The sequence below is a fragment of the Peromyscus leucopus genome, chromosome X (assembly GCF_004664715.2).
Source record: "Peromyscus leucopus breed LL Stock chromosome X, UCI_PerLeu_2.1, whole genome shotgun sequence".
NCBI lineage: Eukaryota > Metazoa > Chordata > Mammalia > Rodentia > Cricetidae > Peromyscus > Peromyscus leucopus.
The window spans coordinates 36,549,888-36,568,621 of NC_051083.1; the positions used below are offsets into that span (position 1 = coordinate 36,549,888).

The following is an 18,734-nucleotide window of genomic DNA, read 5'->3' on the forward strand; positions in this document are numbered from 1 at the left end:
TTAACTTTTGTAGGATGCAACTTAAATATCATTTAACACAGCAACTCTTCTACTTCTAGGAATGTACCCTAAAGAAGGTTATAGAATTGAAAACAGAATCTTAACCACCAAAGAGGTGTGTTTGTTTTGCAATGCTGCAGCTTCAATCTAGGGCCTCATACAGCCAAGGAAGACCACTAACACTAAGCTATATCCCCAGCCCTGTATTCTTTTTTCACTTTATGCCTTTACCATCAACAGACATACGTATTGATGAGTTTGCATCTTAAAGGATGATATTGGAAGAGACGAACAAAGAAACTCTGAGTTTTTGCTTTGTTTTGGTATAACTTATATGGGGGAATTATAGTCATATCTTCATTGATGAAATCATCAAATAAACAGATATGGCTTTAGTGGGACACACAGTCATTCATTAACATATATTTACCTAATATATTCCCAGGACTAGGCTGAGCATCATTGATGCTAGTTTCATTGTTTCCTGCCTAAGGCAGCATTTGTTTATATGAAAGGACCAGGTAGAGCTTCATATGGGGCAGAGGCAGGGATTAGTATTTTCTCTGTTTCAGAAAGTTGGACTACTCAAAGTGTGTTTAGTGGGGACCAGCAACATCACCACTACTTGTGACAAGTGGACATTGTTTGGACCCTTTAACTAAATAATAAAATCTGGTGGTTTGTTCCAGCACCTTGGATCTTAGTAAGATTTTAATAACCAAATGACTTTGAAAGATGCCAAATGTCAAGAACAATTGAGCCATAAAAATACTGCCAATACAAAATAGGTCAGACATAGTGGGTGAAAGCAGTGCTTTTAATTTCTCCTCATTTGCCTGGGCCCATTCCAGTTTTAATGCTGAAAACTACTGTATTCCAAGCATTTCTTTAGTCCTGGACAAATGGCGATGGGTGCTAACTCTGGTTAAGGGGAGAGATGGTGTTTGTTGTGGAATAAAGGTGATATGGCAGACATAGAATAGAATGGTCATCAAAGAAGACTGCAAGATGGGGGGCAGATTTCAGAATCTGCTTTCTGCTTGTCCGCTCTAGGATGATAGATATGGTGGCAGGAGGTTACCTGCAGGAAGCCAGCAGATGGCTAAGACATCTTGCTGAATCGCTTGACAGGAGTCACAGCTGTTAGAACGTGATACTTTCTGGAAATGGGAAGGTTGGCATTCACCAAACTATTGCAAGATGCCAACTTGAATAAAAAGCCACTATTAATCTTAGCAGTAATGACAATGAAATCCTTTTATAATAACACAAAAAAAAGACATAGCCAAAAGTGCTTTGTAATTGTGGCGTTTTTCATGTCGCAACTGATGCGACTCCCCCCACCCCCGATTTCTATAAGAATTCTATCTAGGTTATCCAATAGCAAGAAGTAATCCTGACTAGGATATAATACTCATTCTCTTTTAGCATTCATCCTGGACTTTTCAAGTCATTTACAATTAAATGTATATTGGTCCTTTAGTACAATCATATTTTTAGGTCATATAAAAGTTAATCTTGGAAACTATAGTCTGAAGGAAGTTCAAGTAAAAATACCATGTCACAAATGTGTGATATCAGAGGTGGAGTGAGAGGAATAAACCAGGAGGGCTGAATTATGGATCAGTTACCTTAAACATGATCAATTCTTTACTGTTTTCATGGCCAAGTTACAAGTGGACAACATCATAGATATTGTACCTCAGTAGATTTGGTCAGTCGCATTGGTCAGAATTCTGATTTGCAGTTGGGGTTAAGATTAGTTATTCTGATATAAACTGGTGGGGCTCAATAAGACAAATGGTTGGTTGAAACTCAGAAGTCCACTCCAAGTGTTTTTGATTCAGCAGATCTAGGGTAGAGGTTCAGTGATTCCACCTCTAACAAGTGCCCAGAGGATGCTGATGTTGTTGGTTTGCATTCCACATTTTGAGAACAAGTTTCCTAACATTTCCTGCCTCAAAGGTCAATTGATTTTTATCAGCCATGTCTTCTACTCATTACTATAGATGCTTATATAAATAATCCCCTCCTCCAAATTCCTCTGCACATCTTCTGTGAATGCTGTATTTCTTTTCCGTGTACTTTAGAAAGGATAGAATAGGTTCACCTTTCTCTTTAGGTCTTGAAAGATATGATTGTTCAGTAACATTCACTTTTATTTTCTATACTGTATGTACTTTGATGATGTATGATGTTTGTACATTCAGAACTTACTCATGTGGCTTGGATTATCACAGAGACTCAGTAAATATTAGTGGCCAGTAGTTCCATCATCATGACCAAACCCAATGCTTGTGATAGCTTTTATGATGTATTTAAGTATACTGATAATTCTGAATTTAAGATCATGAGCTATATTCACTTAGTGAGTTATAGAGCTAGAAGCTATTTCACAGGACAAATGAAATAACTAAATGTATAAGGAAAATTCAACTACAAATAAAACTGAACACGAAGCATGACTTACTCACTGATGATAGATAAGCAATAACTTTAAAGTGTGGATTTCTATATGCATTCATCTTGTCATATGAGACTAGCACCTAAGCCTTTTAAAAATAACTGTCATAATATGCACTAGATCAAAGCCTTATTAATTCATCAACAACTCCATGCAAAACCCAAATATCCTATTAATTGAAAAAGTAATAATGCAATAGAACATCATATGGACATCATCAGTCCTTTAACAACAAATATTACTGACAACCACATTTTGATAAGAACTCAAAGACTCATATACCTAATCATTGGAGAACTGCAAGTGTATCTCTATAGAAAGCAGTTACAGCATGTATGCAAACATTTCATTCAGTGCCTGACATTGTACTCCAGTCTACATATTCTGAAGCTCATTTGGACTCTCCTTTTGAATTTTCCCTATTCCCTTTTGTGGGGGACCGAACTTTGCATCTGCCAGTGCTATTTCTACCTTAGAGGTATCTGGAAGAATCCTAACTAAATAATTTAATAATGCTAATCCTTTCACCAGAGTCAGTAGGGATACTGAGTAAAATGGTTTTAGATTTAGATAAGCTTGAGGCATCTTGCTTTGTGTTAATAAATTTTGGTAAATTTGACAGGAAGAAGGGAAGAAGGGGTTGAGTGTGCTGGGCTTTGAACACTGGCAATGGAAGTCTGAGGCCTCCTCTATTTTTGACAAGTATGATTAAATACAGAAACAAAAAGAAAAGATGTGTGAGTTCTACTCAAGGATGTCTTAAAAAGCAATTGCATTTGAATCAATATGCAAAAGTAAAACTTCTGAATAAGAGAAACCTTTGGAGACCAGTGTTTCCAGAATATTTGCTATATGATGATTACCTTAAATTGTACTCTTAAGGTTATGTAGTTAAAGGGAAACAACAAAGAGTATAGAGAAAAGATATTAGTATAGGTCATTACTCACAGGTCAAGAGTTTTTGTCTGGTTTTGTCTAATTTTCCCTCTTCAATGTGTGCCACAAACATTAGAAAGGGCAGTATACTTCATTTTAATCCTTTGGTGGGAAGATATGGAGGACCCAGGGGAAACAGTGTGGTAGAAATTACTTAAAAGTAGGCAGGACTTCTCAGTTTGTTTATATTTGCATATTGTGTTCATGTTCACATGTGTGTTCATTTTTGGATGTTGTGGCTAAGTTTTTTTTTTAGGATTACTTTTTAAATTTTTTTAAAAATTTGTTTATCTATTATGTATTATGTAGGCAGTGTTCTGCCTACATGCCAGAAGAGGGCGCCAGATCTCATTACAAATGGTTGTAAGCCACCTTGTGTTGCTGGGAATTTAACTTGGACCTCTGGAAGAACAACTAGTGCTTTTAACGGCTGAGCCATCTCTCCAGCCCCTGTGGCTAGGTTGATGTCTAGTGTCTTCACTGATTGTTTTCCCCCTTGAGAGACAAAACAGTGTCTCTCAATGATTGGCTAGACTGGCTGGCCATAGAGTCCTAGAGATCCTCTTGTTTCTGCCTTACTGCACTGGGATGACAGGCACATGTTATCACACCTTGCATTTTACATGGGTGCTGGGGATGCCCAACTTAAGTCTTCATGGAAAGCATTTTATCCGCTGAGCCTTCTACCGAGCCTTCATACTACGTTTTGATGGACTATGCGTTGGCTTCAAAGCATAGCAAGAGCCAGCCCAACTCTCATCTAGAAAGAAAATGAAAGGCAAACTTGAATAATGGAGCGTATTCCAGACCTGGCACCGAGGATGGAAGATTCAAGAAGTAATGTACTGGTAGAACTTAAATACATCATGTACTATTAGATTTTTGGTCACAAAATATAATCATAACTACAGGTAATGCTTTAAGCTCCGTCACCTTTTTGAGGGTCATAAGGTACAGATCCCGTTCACTCGGCAGACAGATACTTGCCAAGTGCTCTAGCTCTGCGGGTATTGCAATGAAACATAGCAAAGCTGAACAAGATGAAGCATTCCCCTATTGGGCCATGAATTTGAAAAAGCACAATGAGGGTATATGAGAAGGTTTGAAGAGGGGAAAGGAAGGAAGAAATGGTGTAATTATGTCATAATCTTAAAAAACAAAAGAATCAAAAAACCCTTTTATTATAGAACTTGCAATTCCCTGACAAGATTGGTTATCTATTAAAATGGAGAGCAGCTGAGAATTATAGGGAATTACAAAGAAGAAATCATAGAAGATAACCCCAGGGGGCAAGATGATATTTGAACAAATACCTGAAATAAGGTCTGCAGATAGTGGGAGAAAGATAGGTCAAGGTTGGGCAGAAATGGGTGGAGATGAGGGAAAATCATTCCTGTTTGGCATATCTCTATACAGTGTGAATTTGTTAGTCCTGAGTATATTCATTTGCTTTCTTAATGTCTGAGTGATGGGATGATTGATTAATTTTATTTTTTTCTTTATATGTGTGTATACTTAGAAAACTCGAATTAGTGTGATTTTACAATAAAAAAAATAGATACTGAAGCTCTGAAACATTGAGACATTTAATTTCTCCTGAAAAACTGTAGCTACATTCAGGCCATGATTTGATGACTGTAGAAGTCAGATAGTTGTGGCCGGGCGGTGGTGGTGCACACCTTCAATCCCAGCACTTGGGAGGCAGAGCCAGGTGGATCTCTGTGAGTTCAAGGCCAGCCTGGCCAGAGTGAATTCCAGGAAAGGCTCAAAGCTAGAAAGAGAAACCCTGTCTCAAAGCCCCCCGTCCAAAAAAAAGTCAGATAGTTGAATTTGCGCTTATCATCCACTAAATGCGAGCAGTTCTTTGGCAGTGATGGTAGCAACAGGAGCAGTTTGCATTTTATGGTCAGCATTTGGCTGAGCTCCAATGAAGTTAGTCAGTATTCACTGATAGGAAAGTTAGAATGAGAACACTCAGTCAAAATGAAATGTTGACCTGGGTGGAAAACTAGAAACAGGTCCCTGTGGCTTTCCCAGGTGCAAATTAGAGAAAGAGAAATTATTACAATAAACAATGAGGTGATTATAGCATAGAGGTGCCAATATTTTATTCTGTTACAGTTGGAATCATTGAAATTCTGTAACTACAAGCCTTATTTTTGCTGGAAATAGCAATAGAATTTGTTAGTGTTAACAGTACAAGAACAAAACAACACTATGTAATTTTAGCTAACTGTGTTTGGATAGCTTTTAGAAGAACTTTTGGTTAAACACACAATTCTAAAACAGCTAACTTTTGATGACAAAAGTTGATTAACTTCAATTAATCAAAATATAAACCATTCATGTTCACCTAGAATCCCAATTTTCTCCAAAAGATGATTACTACAATCAATTTGCATTTGACAGACACTTTGAATATATATATATATATATATATATATAATATATATATATATATCAACAGGATAGCCATTAAAATACTATTTATATATTTATGTCTATACCTGGTTTTATTCCAACAGCAGCTTATGGATATTTTTCCATGCTAAAATTTTAAGACTGGCCTTTTTCTTTTTCATTTGCTACATAGCAGTCTTTATTATGGTCTTAAATATACAAAGTATGGCAGTGAACTCCAGAATGTGCTTGGACAAGCACTTGGGCAGTGGTTCTCAAAGTGTAGTGCCTAGACTACGACACAGTGTTGGAGATGACATTTGAAGCCCTATTCCAAACTAACTAATAACTAGAGAGACCCAGAAAGTGATGCTTAGCAAACTGTAGTTAAACAAGATCTGATTCTTCTACGTGATAACAGTTGAGACCAACTGCCATATGTGAGTCCATCCCGGCTATACCATGACGTGCATTTGTAAACACTACTGCACTATACAAAATTACAGGGAAGTGAGGATGGGACATACAACAATCAACAATTTATGATTTGGGGCTGGAGAGATGGCTAAGTGGTTAAGAGGACATCTTGCTCTTGTAGAAGACCCAAGTTCAGTTGACAGCATCCACATTGAGTTGCTCAACAACTACCTGAAACTCCAGCTCCAGGCAAAACCAATGTCTCTGGCCTCTAAGGGCACTCGAGCACATATGAACATACCTACCCCGCCACACACATGACTAAAAATAAAAATAAATATGAAAAAAACTTATCAGTGACACATTTCAAACAATCAGTGGGTGTCTAATCAAAAGATAGCATAGTTTTTATGTGTTAAATGGACAAATATACAAATTCTATAATAAAAATGTCACTTTCTCTTGGAAGTAACTGGTGTTTGCATTTGGTGTTTGGGGAGCTGCCTCTTAGAAGTTACTGTGTAGTGGGAGGAGGAGAATTATCTGAAGCTGAAAGGTTTGACTTGTAAAGCACAAAATGTGATGGGTATGGATAGGAGCACCTTGTGTACTCCTATGTGGCTGAGTACAGGTGGTTTCTGCTTTGCTCATGGATGGAGGTGTGCATAAGCAAAAATGCAAACTGGAGCTTTGTCACAGAATTTCCCCACTGTGTCTGTTGTGTTGGAAGAAAATTGTCTTTTCTTTTATATAATAGAACACAGTCTGTTAGAGTAGAATTGAAAGCATACATGTGTGCATATATCTATCCATTACATATATTACACAGAAATTTCATGCACTGTACCTTATGTCATGTTTCTACTTAGTTTATTATCTCTTAGAGTTCTCAAAACATCAAAAAGATATTTAGTCCTTTAAAAAATGCTTGTAATAAGCCGGGCGTTGGTGGCGCACGCCTTTAATCCCAGCACTCGGGAGGCAGAGCCAGGTGGATCTCTGTGAGTTCGAGGCCAGCCTGGGCTACCAAGTGAGCTCCAGGAAAGGCGCAAAGCCACACAGAGAAACCCTGTCTCGAAAAACCAAAAAAAAAAAAAAATGCTTGTAACAACTTACTCTCCTACCATACTTCTTAAAAAATCATTAATTTTAGTTAACCCAATAGTTAAATCCCTCTTCCTCACCCCCCCCCACACACAGAATGAGGAATGCTTCCCATAAATATACTGATTGAAAAAAGGGACCTTTAAAAGTCTGGAATAGGTGATAAGTGGTTCTGCAATGGGGAAACACTGAAATAAAATGAGTTTCTGAGAAAACAGAACAGACACCTATTAAAAAGAGAGAGAGAAAGAATTCCCTTTCCATTTATTTATTTCTCACTTCCACCTTTGCTAATACAACTTATCCACTTTATGAGATAAGATATTGAATTGACCCCGTTGGGATTTCCATCTATCACTCTTGATAGTTGACATCTCCAAAAATGCAGCTTACACTGTTAATCCATTCACTTCAGCAAAGCATGCCTAAGGGTATCAGATTCTTCAGTTTATCACTATTGGGTTTCAAGGCCCTGACAAGCTGAGAAGATATAGCATATCAGGGTGATGTGATGGCTTCAGAACTGGAGACTGGGGCCCCTAAAGAACCAAAGCTGTAGCAGTGGAGGCTTATGCAGGTGTCAGATGTTTTTCTGTGACAAGGTTGGCAGTGGACATAACTGCTTCCAGCTGGGCACATTATCAGGCAGGGAAGCCATCATGACTGAATAATTAAATCACATTGGCTTATGATCATTGTTCTTATTAGAAAAATATCATTGCTTTGGGGTGATTTATTGTGTGAAATGGAATTTTCACATAAACACTGTGATTTGCATTTATATGTAATATATATTTGCATATATATCTATATCAGAATGGCTTACTAAAATCAAATAACCAAAAAAAAAAAGAGAGAGAGAGAGAGAATGGACTATCAATGTAAAGATGCCAAAAATGTTTAAGGAAATGTAGAAATTATGAAGATTAAAGTAACATTGCCCCTTGAAATTCAAACATATCTGATGTGTTTTTCTTTATTTGAACGCAGCAGGAAGAGAGAAGCATTAACCGGCTCCATCTCTGTTTGCAATTAGGTTTATGTACCTTGAAATCTCAAAGTCTGATATTATTAATAAAAGACACAGAATATAAGAGTTTTATGAAATGAGTACTTCATCTCTAAATTCAAGACTTGCTTTCCTGCCTTCATTTCCCCTCGAAGTGTCCTGGCATGGAGGGGAGCTAGAAAGCTGAGCAGAGAGCAGAGGAGCATTTTAATTCATAAAAGAACATTCAGTCTCATGGGGCCTAGAGCAGCTGCTCTCAAGCAGACAAGGACATTGCAGAAGGTCTCTTTCCCTCTCTCTTTTTCTCCCTCTCCCATCCTCTCTCTCTCCTTTGAATTCCCAGCTGTAATGACTGTTAAGTACAACTCCAAGGATCAGCTCAGAGTGCACAATTTAGTGGTGACTTGGAAGGGCAAAGCCAAGTGTTTCTTGCATCCATCTATATCCAAGGCCAGCTAACTAATTTGTAGGGCTCAGTGTAAAATGAAGATGTAAGGGCTCTTGTGCAGGAAGCAGAACAAATGCCACCACAAGGGCTAAAATGTAAAGCGTCATCCTCTCTTTGACTCATCAACAGTGGGTTTTTTTTTTTTTGCCAGTTACTGCTCTTATTAAGAAAACTAAAATTGTATGTCATTAGCATGAATTTTACCTTTCATCTTTGTATGCTACAGTGAAAGTCTTACATGTGAAGAGGCTCACTTTTAACTTGTGTAAGGAATTTCTAAAATGACACATTTTGTTTTTTGTAGCACATACATGGCATATTTTTTCATTAGCAAGGTAGGAATACTGCACAGAACTAATTCTGCTATTGTTATGCTACTGCTACTACTACTACTACTACTACTACTACTACTACTACTACTACTACTGAGTTTACTACTTCGTTTTTGGTGGTGTTAGTGCTGATCCCCCAATGCTATGCAATGCTCTACCATTAAGCTGTATTTTCAGCCTTTTATTCTTTATTTTTTTTTGTCTGGAGCTGAGGACCGAACCCGGGGCCTTGTGCTTGCTAGGCAAGTGCTCTACCACTGAGCTAAATCCCCAACCCAGCCTTTTATTCTTAATCATTTATCTACCAACATTTTTCACCTTTGCCTTAGTGATGAATAAGGAGAGGCTAAAAGGTAAAGAAATGATACATTTCCCTTTCCTTCTGTGTTACCAATTTCAGTTTGAAAGGTTGGGCAATTCAGGGAAGTAATAAGAGAAAATAAGATGGAGAACTCTAATCATTCCATTTCTTAGAATGTTATTAACTTCTTTTGGTAATCTAAGCAAATTCTAGTTAGCAGGGAAAGCATGGCCTCCAAGTCTAGAACTGTTGAATTTAGAGTAACATGAAACTATGCTGTATCTTGCTAGACTCCCCATGTGTGAAACAATTGAAATCCTGTACTCCTGGGGCAGGATAAACACTGGTATGCAAAGGTTACCTAGGAACAGCTGATGTGCACATCATGTACATCTACTCTTTTCATACACATGCTTCATGACCTCCTTTGAACCCGAAGATAAAACCCAAGTTCAAAGCTTCAATTACAAAGATGTGCAAGTCAATGACAGTAGACTGTCACATCTAATGTGTTACCATTCTTCATGTCTGGCATGTGTGGCTGCAATAGTGGGTAACTGAAACCTATGAACATCCGGGAACCTGTTGGCTATCCTGCAGCCTGTGGGTGTGCTGTATATGAAGGGGCCAATTTCACAGTAGGCTGGAGTTTACAAATAGCATATCTGTATAAATTATCCTTGAAATGATTCCATGTTTGAAATAAGTATTTCAAACTCAGGTGAATTAATATCACCTTTAAATAGATCTCTTGGATGTATGAATACAGTTTGGATGAGCTTTGGGCTGTAGCTGGAACCAGAGTCTGGATATTGAATCATCTTCTCCATATCCTTAACATGTTTTTTGTTTGCTTGCCATTCTCTCAGGATTTCCAGCTGGTGAGCTGCAGAAGCCTTTCTTTTGGGGAACAGAATACCCTCGGTGAGTAAATTAGAAAGGAAACCAGTCCTTGACAAGTTAGCAAAGAAGAACTTGTCACTTTGGCCAGTGACAGAATATATAGTCTGTCTTAAAGTTCCAAGTGAATAGACATCATGTCATGGCAATTCTTAGAAAGGAAACCATTTAATTGAGGCTGGCTTGCAGTTCAGAGTCCATTAGTGTCATGGCAGGAAGCATAGGGACATTCAGGTAGACATGGTGCTGAAGAGGTAGCTGAGAGTTCTACATCCCTTAAAGTTGAAAGTTTTTCTGAGACTCATAGCAGTCTCTTAAACAGTCAATTCCAAGTCAGTGGTTATCAGCAGAAAGAAAACATTGGAGGTCTTATTAGTTTTCATTCGGTATTTGTTTTCTAATCCTTGTTACTAGACTATTTGACTAGATGGGAAAGTCAATTTTCTACACAGGATTTTATTTTTCATGCATTTAATCACTTGAAAGATAATTGGGATAGAAGGAAATGGGCTAAAACCTTTCTGGGTGAAGAAACTGAAGAAAGGTGCATTATGAATGACAGAATCTAACTTGGCTGGTCAAGAAGTATACAAAGAGAAGTCATATAGAAAAGATTTTAGTTTGATATTGGAGGGCTCTGGATGTCTAGTGAATAATTTAGAAGAGAAAATGCTGAAGTTTCTGAAGAAGTGAGGTAATTAAATGTGTCATTAGAAATATAACCAGCATAGCTGTACCATAGGTCAAAATGGACAGGTCTGGACTTAGGGACAGTTGTTTACAGATAGATTGTAGATGCCTGTCATTCATACTTTCTCTATATAGTGGAGTTTCTCATAATATTCATTGTCAACAATACAACTACTTTTTTATATGCCTTTAGGTGGCTGTGGCATGGAAAATTTGGTCTTCATTTTAGGATTTGAGTCACTTGTATTTACATTTTGATATATGAGAACTTTCATATGATTATGTAGGCTAAATGACATAATATTTTATACATATAAAAATCAGAGAAATATAATGGTTGTGCTTTGATTGGGCTTCCTCAGAAGCTGCCCCTGTCATAAGGGTGTAAGTAGTTCTTTTGGAATGTGGTGCCAGGAAACCCTAGCAGAAGATGGGGAGGTGAAACTGCGAGGGAAGGAAAATGATATGTTGTGTCCTCTGAATCTTCTATGGCTGGAAAAGTGAATTACCACTACAACTATACAAGCATAGAAACTGTCATTGTGTAATCCAAACTAGCTGTCACTAGGCTAAACTCAAGATGCATTCCTTTTGGAAGTTTTAGGGAATAAATTATTTCCTTATCTTTCTGACTTTTAGAGGGGGCCTACTTTCCTTTGTCCATGGCCTTGTTTCCTCATCTTAAAAATGTCAAAATGGCATCTCCTTTGACATCATTTTTTGCCTCTTCTATTCTTAAAGACCCTTGTGGTTACATTGGACCCACCCAGATAATTCCAGGTTTTAAGGTCATCTGGTTAGCAGCCTTAATTCTCCTTTGTCATGTAACATAACACATTCACAGGTTCCAGGAATTAGCATCAGGACACTTTGGGGAAGTCATTATTCTGCTTGCCACATATGTGTTACAAAGCTAACACACCATAATGGGCAACTGGAAATCAGTCTTGCCGGGGAACCATAGAACATGCTTCAAGATAAGGGGAATGGGTTATTTGTCCTCTAGGTCACATTCCATCAGTGGATTAGAGGTGCACCCATGGGGATTCCCTGGCAGTGCCCACCCTATGTGAAGGAATTTCTGGTGGCTGGAGAAACTCCTTAAGCAACTAGTTTTAAGTTGGCACTTAGAAGCAATGAGATCAGTGCACTGAGATATGCTGTATGCTGAGGGGACATAGGCAGGCATCAATAGAGTTGACTGCAGGGGAATACTATTGTCAGTGAAAATACAAAATATTAGGTTTGTATCTGACCAAATCCATTAGTAACCCCTGATCCTTAACTGAATAGCTTTCCACACTATTTGGGCATTTGGATTCTGTTTTTCCCCCATGATTAGGATTAGAAATGTATACACTAAGTTCAGAAAAAATAAAAGTTTAAGTAATTTTTCTAAGGTCTCTTCAAACTGAAAAAAATCCTGGCATTCTTTGATTCTGCTTATCATAGATATTTTAACTGAGTTTTCTATTGTTATTTAACTATAACTGAACACTTGGAAATAGTCTGGTTATGTTTGGAAGTCATTGATTCAATGATTTGTTTATTTGGTCCATGGGCAGGGGATTTTTATAGAAATGTACGAATCAGAAACTTAAGAATTCTTGTTAGTGTCTGCTAGTACTACCTCAGCTTGAGCCATAGTTGATACTTGAGTGAGCCACCCACTTTCTATTAATATCACTTCAGTGAATACCTGTTAAGCATCATTTGCCTACTTTGCACTGGGAATATAGAAATGGTAGAAATTACAGTTCAGTGAGCTGGCTTCTCGTCTATTTTCTCTTAATTGATGGATAGCTACTAGAGCTAAAGGAATAGGTATCTTTTTGCTCAGGCTGCTCATTGTAGCCTTCCTGTGAGTGTTGGATCTAGTTGTGAGGCCAGAAACAGGCCAAATCATTTCCAAAGGCAAGAAGCCGGAATGTAAATGTGAAAAACACAATCCAAAAGTGTTCCATGAAATTGTCATCTTCTCTTCCCTCTCATTATCTTCATTTCTCAAATTCTCTAAGAAATTTATTTGGATATGTTTAACCCGAAGGCTTGATGACTCTGCTTTCTATGTTTTGAGGAAATACTGTTCTCTAGTTCATGACTGAAAAATAAGAACTTGGAAGAGAGCTCACAACATGGCTTAGCTGTTAAGTACACTGGTTGCTCTTCCAGAGGATCTGGGTTCAATTCTCAGCATCTACGTGGTGGCTTACAATGACCCTTGTGGGTACCAGGTACAGACATAGTACACAGACATACAAGCAGGAAAAAAAGTCATACAGATAAAATAAATCATGAAAAACAGAACTTGACAGAACTTGGCAATGTACAGATAAAGTAAAATAAATAGTTAAAAAAAAAAGAACTTGACAGAACTTGGCAATATTTGGGGTTGGAGTTTGCAGGTTTTTTTTTTTCTTTTTTGAGGCCTCAAAGTTGCTGGTCTAGCAGTTTCTATGTAAGTAAGGCTGGCCTTGAGCTTGTGATCATCTTGCCTTTCCCTGACAGGATTGCAGACATTCTGTGTTTTGTCTTTTGGAAGGAAAATTAAGTGGCAGAATGCTTTTCTGTGTCTAGGGATGTCAGCAAGTGTTCAGCTAGTGACCGTACTGGACCAATAGGTTGAAAGCACAGTTAAAGAACTTTAGATAAGCATGTAGAAGAAATCTTTTATTTGGAACTACCGTAAGAGGTAATAGATCACATTAGAGAAGTGAACTCCTAATCATTGGAAAGATGCAAGCAGATGTCTTACTTCTTTTTGAATGTTTTACTGTTTGGTTGGTTGGTTTGGGATTTTTAAAACAGGCTCAACATATAGCCCAGGCTGGTCTCACACTCCAATCAGTCTCTCAAATGCAGTGTCAGGATTCTAGGTGTGTGTTCCTATGCCCCACCTTAAAAATGTTTTGGAGATACAATGTTACTAAGTTGTCCAGGCCAGCCTCTAACTTTTTATCCTGTTCTCTCTGACTCCCAAGTAGCTGTTAGGAAAATTGAACAGGATTTTACAACTCCTTTCATCTCAGAGCCTTTTTATGATTTTCAGATGCAGGAATAGGGTAGCCCATACTTGATAACAGCCTGAGGTCATAGTGAGTCCAGACTGTTTATAATTGACAGCAAATTTCATGCATGTGTTAAAGCCCTCAGATAATAAGAGAAACTGAACAGGTAGTCAAGTAACACTGTTACCTTCTCCTTCTGGAGCACTCTATTTTTTTTGTGTATGTTTGCTTTTTGAGACAGGGTTCCTCTGTGTAGCCCTGGCTGTCCTGGAACTCATTTTGTAGACCAGGGTGGCCTTGAACTCAGATCCATCTGCCTCTGCCTCCCAAATGCTGGGAATAAAGATGTGTGTCACATCTGCCTGGCCAGAGGGCTCTATTTTTAAGGCAGGAAGTCTTCCAATTTCTGCCAGTTGTATTCTAAGAGGCACATGAGTTAATTTTTTTTATAGTATGCTAATTTAAACAATTTCCATTTAAAAAATAGAAGACTTAGCTGGGATTGTCCTTGTGGTTTCCTGGGAATTTCCCTAGCACCAGGTTTTTCCCTAACCCCATAATGGCTCCCTCTGTCAAGATATCTCTTTCCTTGTTCTCCCTCCCCCAATTTAACCATCCCTGTCCCTTTCCTTCATGTTCTTTTGTCACTTCCCCTAATCTCCTTCCCCTCCCCACAATGCTGCCTATTTACTCAGGAGATCTTATCTATTTCCCCTTCCTAGGAGGATCCATACATGTCTCTCTTAGGGTCCTACTTGTTACCTAGCTTCTCTGGGTTTGTGGATTGTAGCCTGGTTTTCCTTTGCTTTACATCTAATATCCACTTATGAGTAGAGAGGGTCCCTGAACTGACCTTCCCCTGTAATCAGATCGATGTCTACCCTAATTGTCATCATAGAACCTTCATTCAGTGACTGATGGAAGCAGAGGCAGAGATCCACAGCTAAGCACTGGGCGGAGCTCCTGGAGTCCAGTCGAAGAGAGGGAGGGGGGAATTATATGAACAAATGGGTCAAGATCATGACGGGGAAACCCACAGAGACAGCTGACCTGAGCTCGTGTGAGCTCACTGACTCTGGAATGACAATTGGGAAGCCTGCATGGAACCAAACTAGGCCCTCTGAATGTGGGTGACAGTTGTGTGGTTAGGTCTGTTTGTGGGGCCCCAGCACTGGGACTAGGATTTATCCCTAGTGCATGAACTGGCTTTTTGGAGCCCATTTGCTATGATGGAATGCCTTGCTCAGCCTTGATTCAGGGGGGAGGGGCTTGGTCCTGCCTCAGTTTGATATGCCAGACTTTGTTGATTCCCCATGGGAGGCCTTACCCTCTCTGAGGAGTGGATGAGGAGGGTAGGGTGAGGGGAAGTTGGGGAGTGAGCAGGAGGGCAGGGAGGGGGAACTGTGATTGGTATGTAAAAATGGAAAAAAAAACTTTTAAGTTAAATAAAAATATAGAAGGCATCTATGTAATATTATAAAACATTATCATCATAAGGTTTAGTCATACAAAATTACTTTTTCTTTTCTCTTGTCTAAGGGATGTGTTTCTGTAACTGAGAATTGAGACTTAAAATGATTCAATCATTTTCTGAATTCCCTGTTAACCTTGCAAATAAACTTTTTGGGGCAGTCCTTCTTAAGGGATATTTATTGAAGAGTACTTTCTATATGTTTCCATTCTCCATCTCTTAAATTTATCCAGTCAATAGCATTGACTGAGGGGTGTGGAGGACTGAGAAATCTGGGAAATCGAAATGTTGCAGGTCACACAGTAAAAATTAGCTCCGTGTGAAATTACAAGTTTGTTCCACATAGGCTATGATAGCTCTATGATTGAAATGTGTAATTTTACTCTTACTTCTTTAATGAAGGTTTGCAATGATGGAAAAACAGTAGGAAACATTTTTTTCAAATGCAAATTACATTGCAGGAAAGAAATAACAAAGGAAAGAATTGCCACCAAGGGGAAAAATTAAATCTTCCAGCACTTCCTTGGGTACAGTTGAGACAAACAATTAGCATGTTAAGGATCATTACGTCCTGTAATAACATGTTGCTTCAAAAAATCCTGTTCTTTCCAGTTTTGGTCCTGTCTGTTTGCTGGATGACTTTGATGTTGTATGTCAGGAACCAACTGTGAAATATTTTTAGCATAATTACAAATCTTACAATAAAGAGTTTAAATTGTCTATAATTCTTACCTATAGGTTGGCTGACTTAAATAATTTCCATATAAAACATGTCCCTTACATGTCATGGAAAGGCTAATTAATTATGAATTAAATTGCTGTTAATTTTCTCATTATTGTACTAGAAACAGAGAATTTAGTGGTAAATGAATAAGGGAGGGCTTGGTCTTCATGGAGATTGTGCTAGAGAGAAATTCCTAGACACATGCATTTGGAAAGCTCATTGATTTCCTCAACTTTTGTGTTTGTGCATCACTCCAGTTATCTATGCTGTATAATAAAGTACTAAGAAATAGCCATATACCGGCTCAAAATTCTATGATTTGGTCTGGGGCTGCTCCACTGGGCTGTACTATTTAGAATGCCTTCCCTCCCCACCCTGCTCCTCTAATGTGTGGGGCCAGTAGGGCCTTTCCTTTGCCTTCAGAGTCCCTTACATTTTGGAGCTTCTCCATTGCTTTACCAGGCCCCTTTCCCTTTAACCAGGCAGTCAAATTCTTTACATTATTGCTACCTTGTGGAAAGGCTGAAGGTCGAAACTGCAAGGTGTCTTAAGGTCTAGTTCCAGGAGCCTCTCTCAACCCTTACACTATATTCTTTTGGTCACAAGTCTAGAGGCCAGTCCAGATAAAGGTAGGTGGAGTTGTTGGTGGCCATCCTTATAGATAATCTACCACTTGCTTCTTCAGAAGTGAAGAGAAATAATATAACACTTTTCCCAAATCTGATTAAGGCTTCACAGTCTTTGCAATTCAGCTGTCAGCTTGTCTGCCACAGAAACAGAGGAACGTGACTAACTTCCAAACACAATGGTTCCTTTTAATCTCTGCTCTATTCCTTTTTTATGACTACATTTAGAAAACAATTTGATTTCTATGGTTATAGTGACTTTGCAGCACATTTTTCAGATAAAAATAGTATATTTATTGTTTTCAAGCTCTGTTTTAGGTGTTCATAAACACAAAATATCACTGCTACAAATATAGGGCCACAGATGTGTTAAAGCTGGAAAGGACTTCAGAAATTTTGTCTTTCAAATCCCTCATTTCACAGAGTGGGACACTAAGGCTTATACAAGGTCATAGTGACAATGTTAGAATTTATACTTTGTTTTAATTAGAGGGGTATGTTTAGAGAAATTGTTTTATACTTTTATGGGTAAGATTATTTGATACTTTTATTACTACTGTTACTAGAAAATAGTTTATTATCTTGGCTTTTCACTAAAAAATTAAAGGGTCATGCTCTCAGATTCATGCCTGTAATTTTTTTCAAATTGTCTATTTATGACATAGATCCTTGAGTTATGGTGCTATAGGAGTAATTGTTGGACATGAATTTACACATGGATTTGATAATAATGGTAAGTACTAGTTCATTTTACAAGCTGCTTCTTTTATAATAATGTTGATGGGATGGTGTTAATTGTTATTATCTTCTCATAGTGGCATTATCATAGACTGAAGATTATCCCAAGCAATATGATTGCTGATTGAAAACTTTTCTCCTTTTCTCATGTTTTGCTGTGATAGCTTGCAATAAACAACTATTTCAGTTGGTGATCAGGGTAAAATGAAAAAAGAAAGGCTGTAGTTTCTGTGAAATCACCTTTGCATTTGGAACAGGATTTCTGGAGCTTCTACAGTGGCTGCAGGAATTACACTGTAGCTTTCCCCATTCGCTGCTGTTTCCCTCCTTACCATCTTCTGTTGTTTTCCCTGGAGGTGTGAGCTCTGCCCCTGAGATGATTGTATGTGCTGCTTAATTAAGAAGTTAGCCTTGGGAACTCGGCTGCCTGATTGCTTTGTATAATTTCAAGTGCTGCTTTTTTATTTTTCTTTCTATTGGCATATATTCAAAATTAATAACATACAAATATGCTCTGTATCCTGATGGCATTTAAGCAAAAGGGAAAGGCAAGATAATAACAAACAACTAAAACTTTCTCCTTTGAGAGTCATCATTTTTAAGTTTATGACTTTTATTTCTGTGTGTGTGTGTGTGTGTGTGTGTGTGTGTGTGTGTGTGTTGCAGAATTGATTCTGTCTTTCCTATGTGTGTCCAGAGTATTGAAATCAAGTTACCAGGCTTGGTGTAAGTGACTTTACCCACTGAGACATTTTACTGGGCCAAGAGTTCTTATTTTAAATTATTATTTTGTTCTTTTTACTTACAGAGTACTGTTGGACAATCTCTCTCTCTGTCTCTCTGTCTCTCTCTTTCTCTCTCTCCCTCCTTCCCTCCTTTTCTCTGAAATAGTATCCAGACCAACACAATGATTTGTAGACAGCCTTAAGAACCTAGCAGGCCCCATGCAGTATTAATAGACAGGAACCTCTTTCTGTGGTTCCTGTATTGTCCCCAACATCCTTTCCTGGATGACTATTCTGGGATAAGAAGAATTCGTTTTCTTCTGGATAATTCTCCTTACATCTCACCAGCCCTTCCTTAAAGCCTTCCTGTCTCTTCATCTCCTGCTCCTCTGGTCTCCCACTACCTGTTAAAATGTACATCCTTTTTGCCATTGGGTATTT

General features: G+C 38.2%; 1 protein-coding gene across 1 annotated transcript in view; it reads left to right on the forward strand.

Moving 5' to 3' along the window:
• The window catches only part of Phex (phosphate regulating endopeptidase homolog X-linked), a 192,072-nt gene that overhangs the window by 157,462 nt on the left and 15,876 nt on the right, over positions 1-18,734 (forward strand). The window contains exons 17-18 of the mRNA XM_037199438.1: positions 10,281-10,335; positions 17,496-17,563. Coding sequence (XP_037055333.1) covers positions 10,281-10,335; positions 17,496-17,563 — 123 coding nt within the window. The remainder of the gene's footprint in view (positions 1-10,280; positions 10,336-17,495; positions 17,564-18,734) is intronic.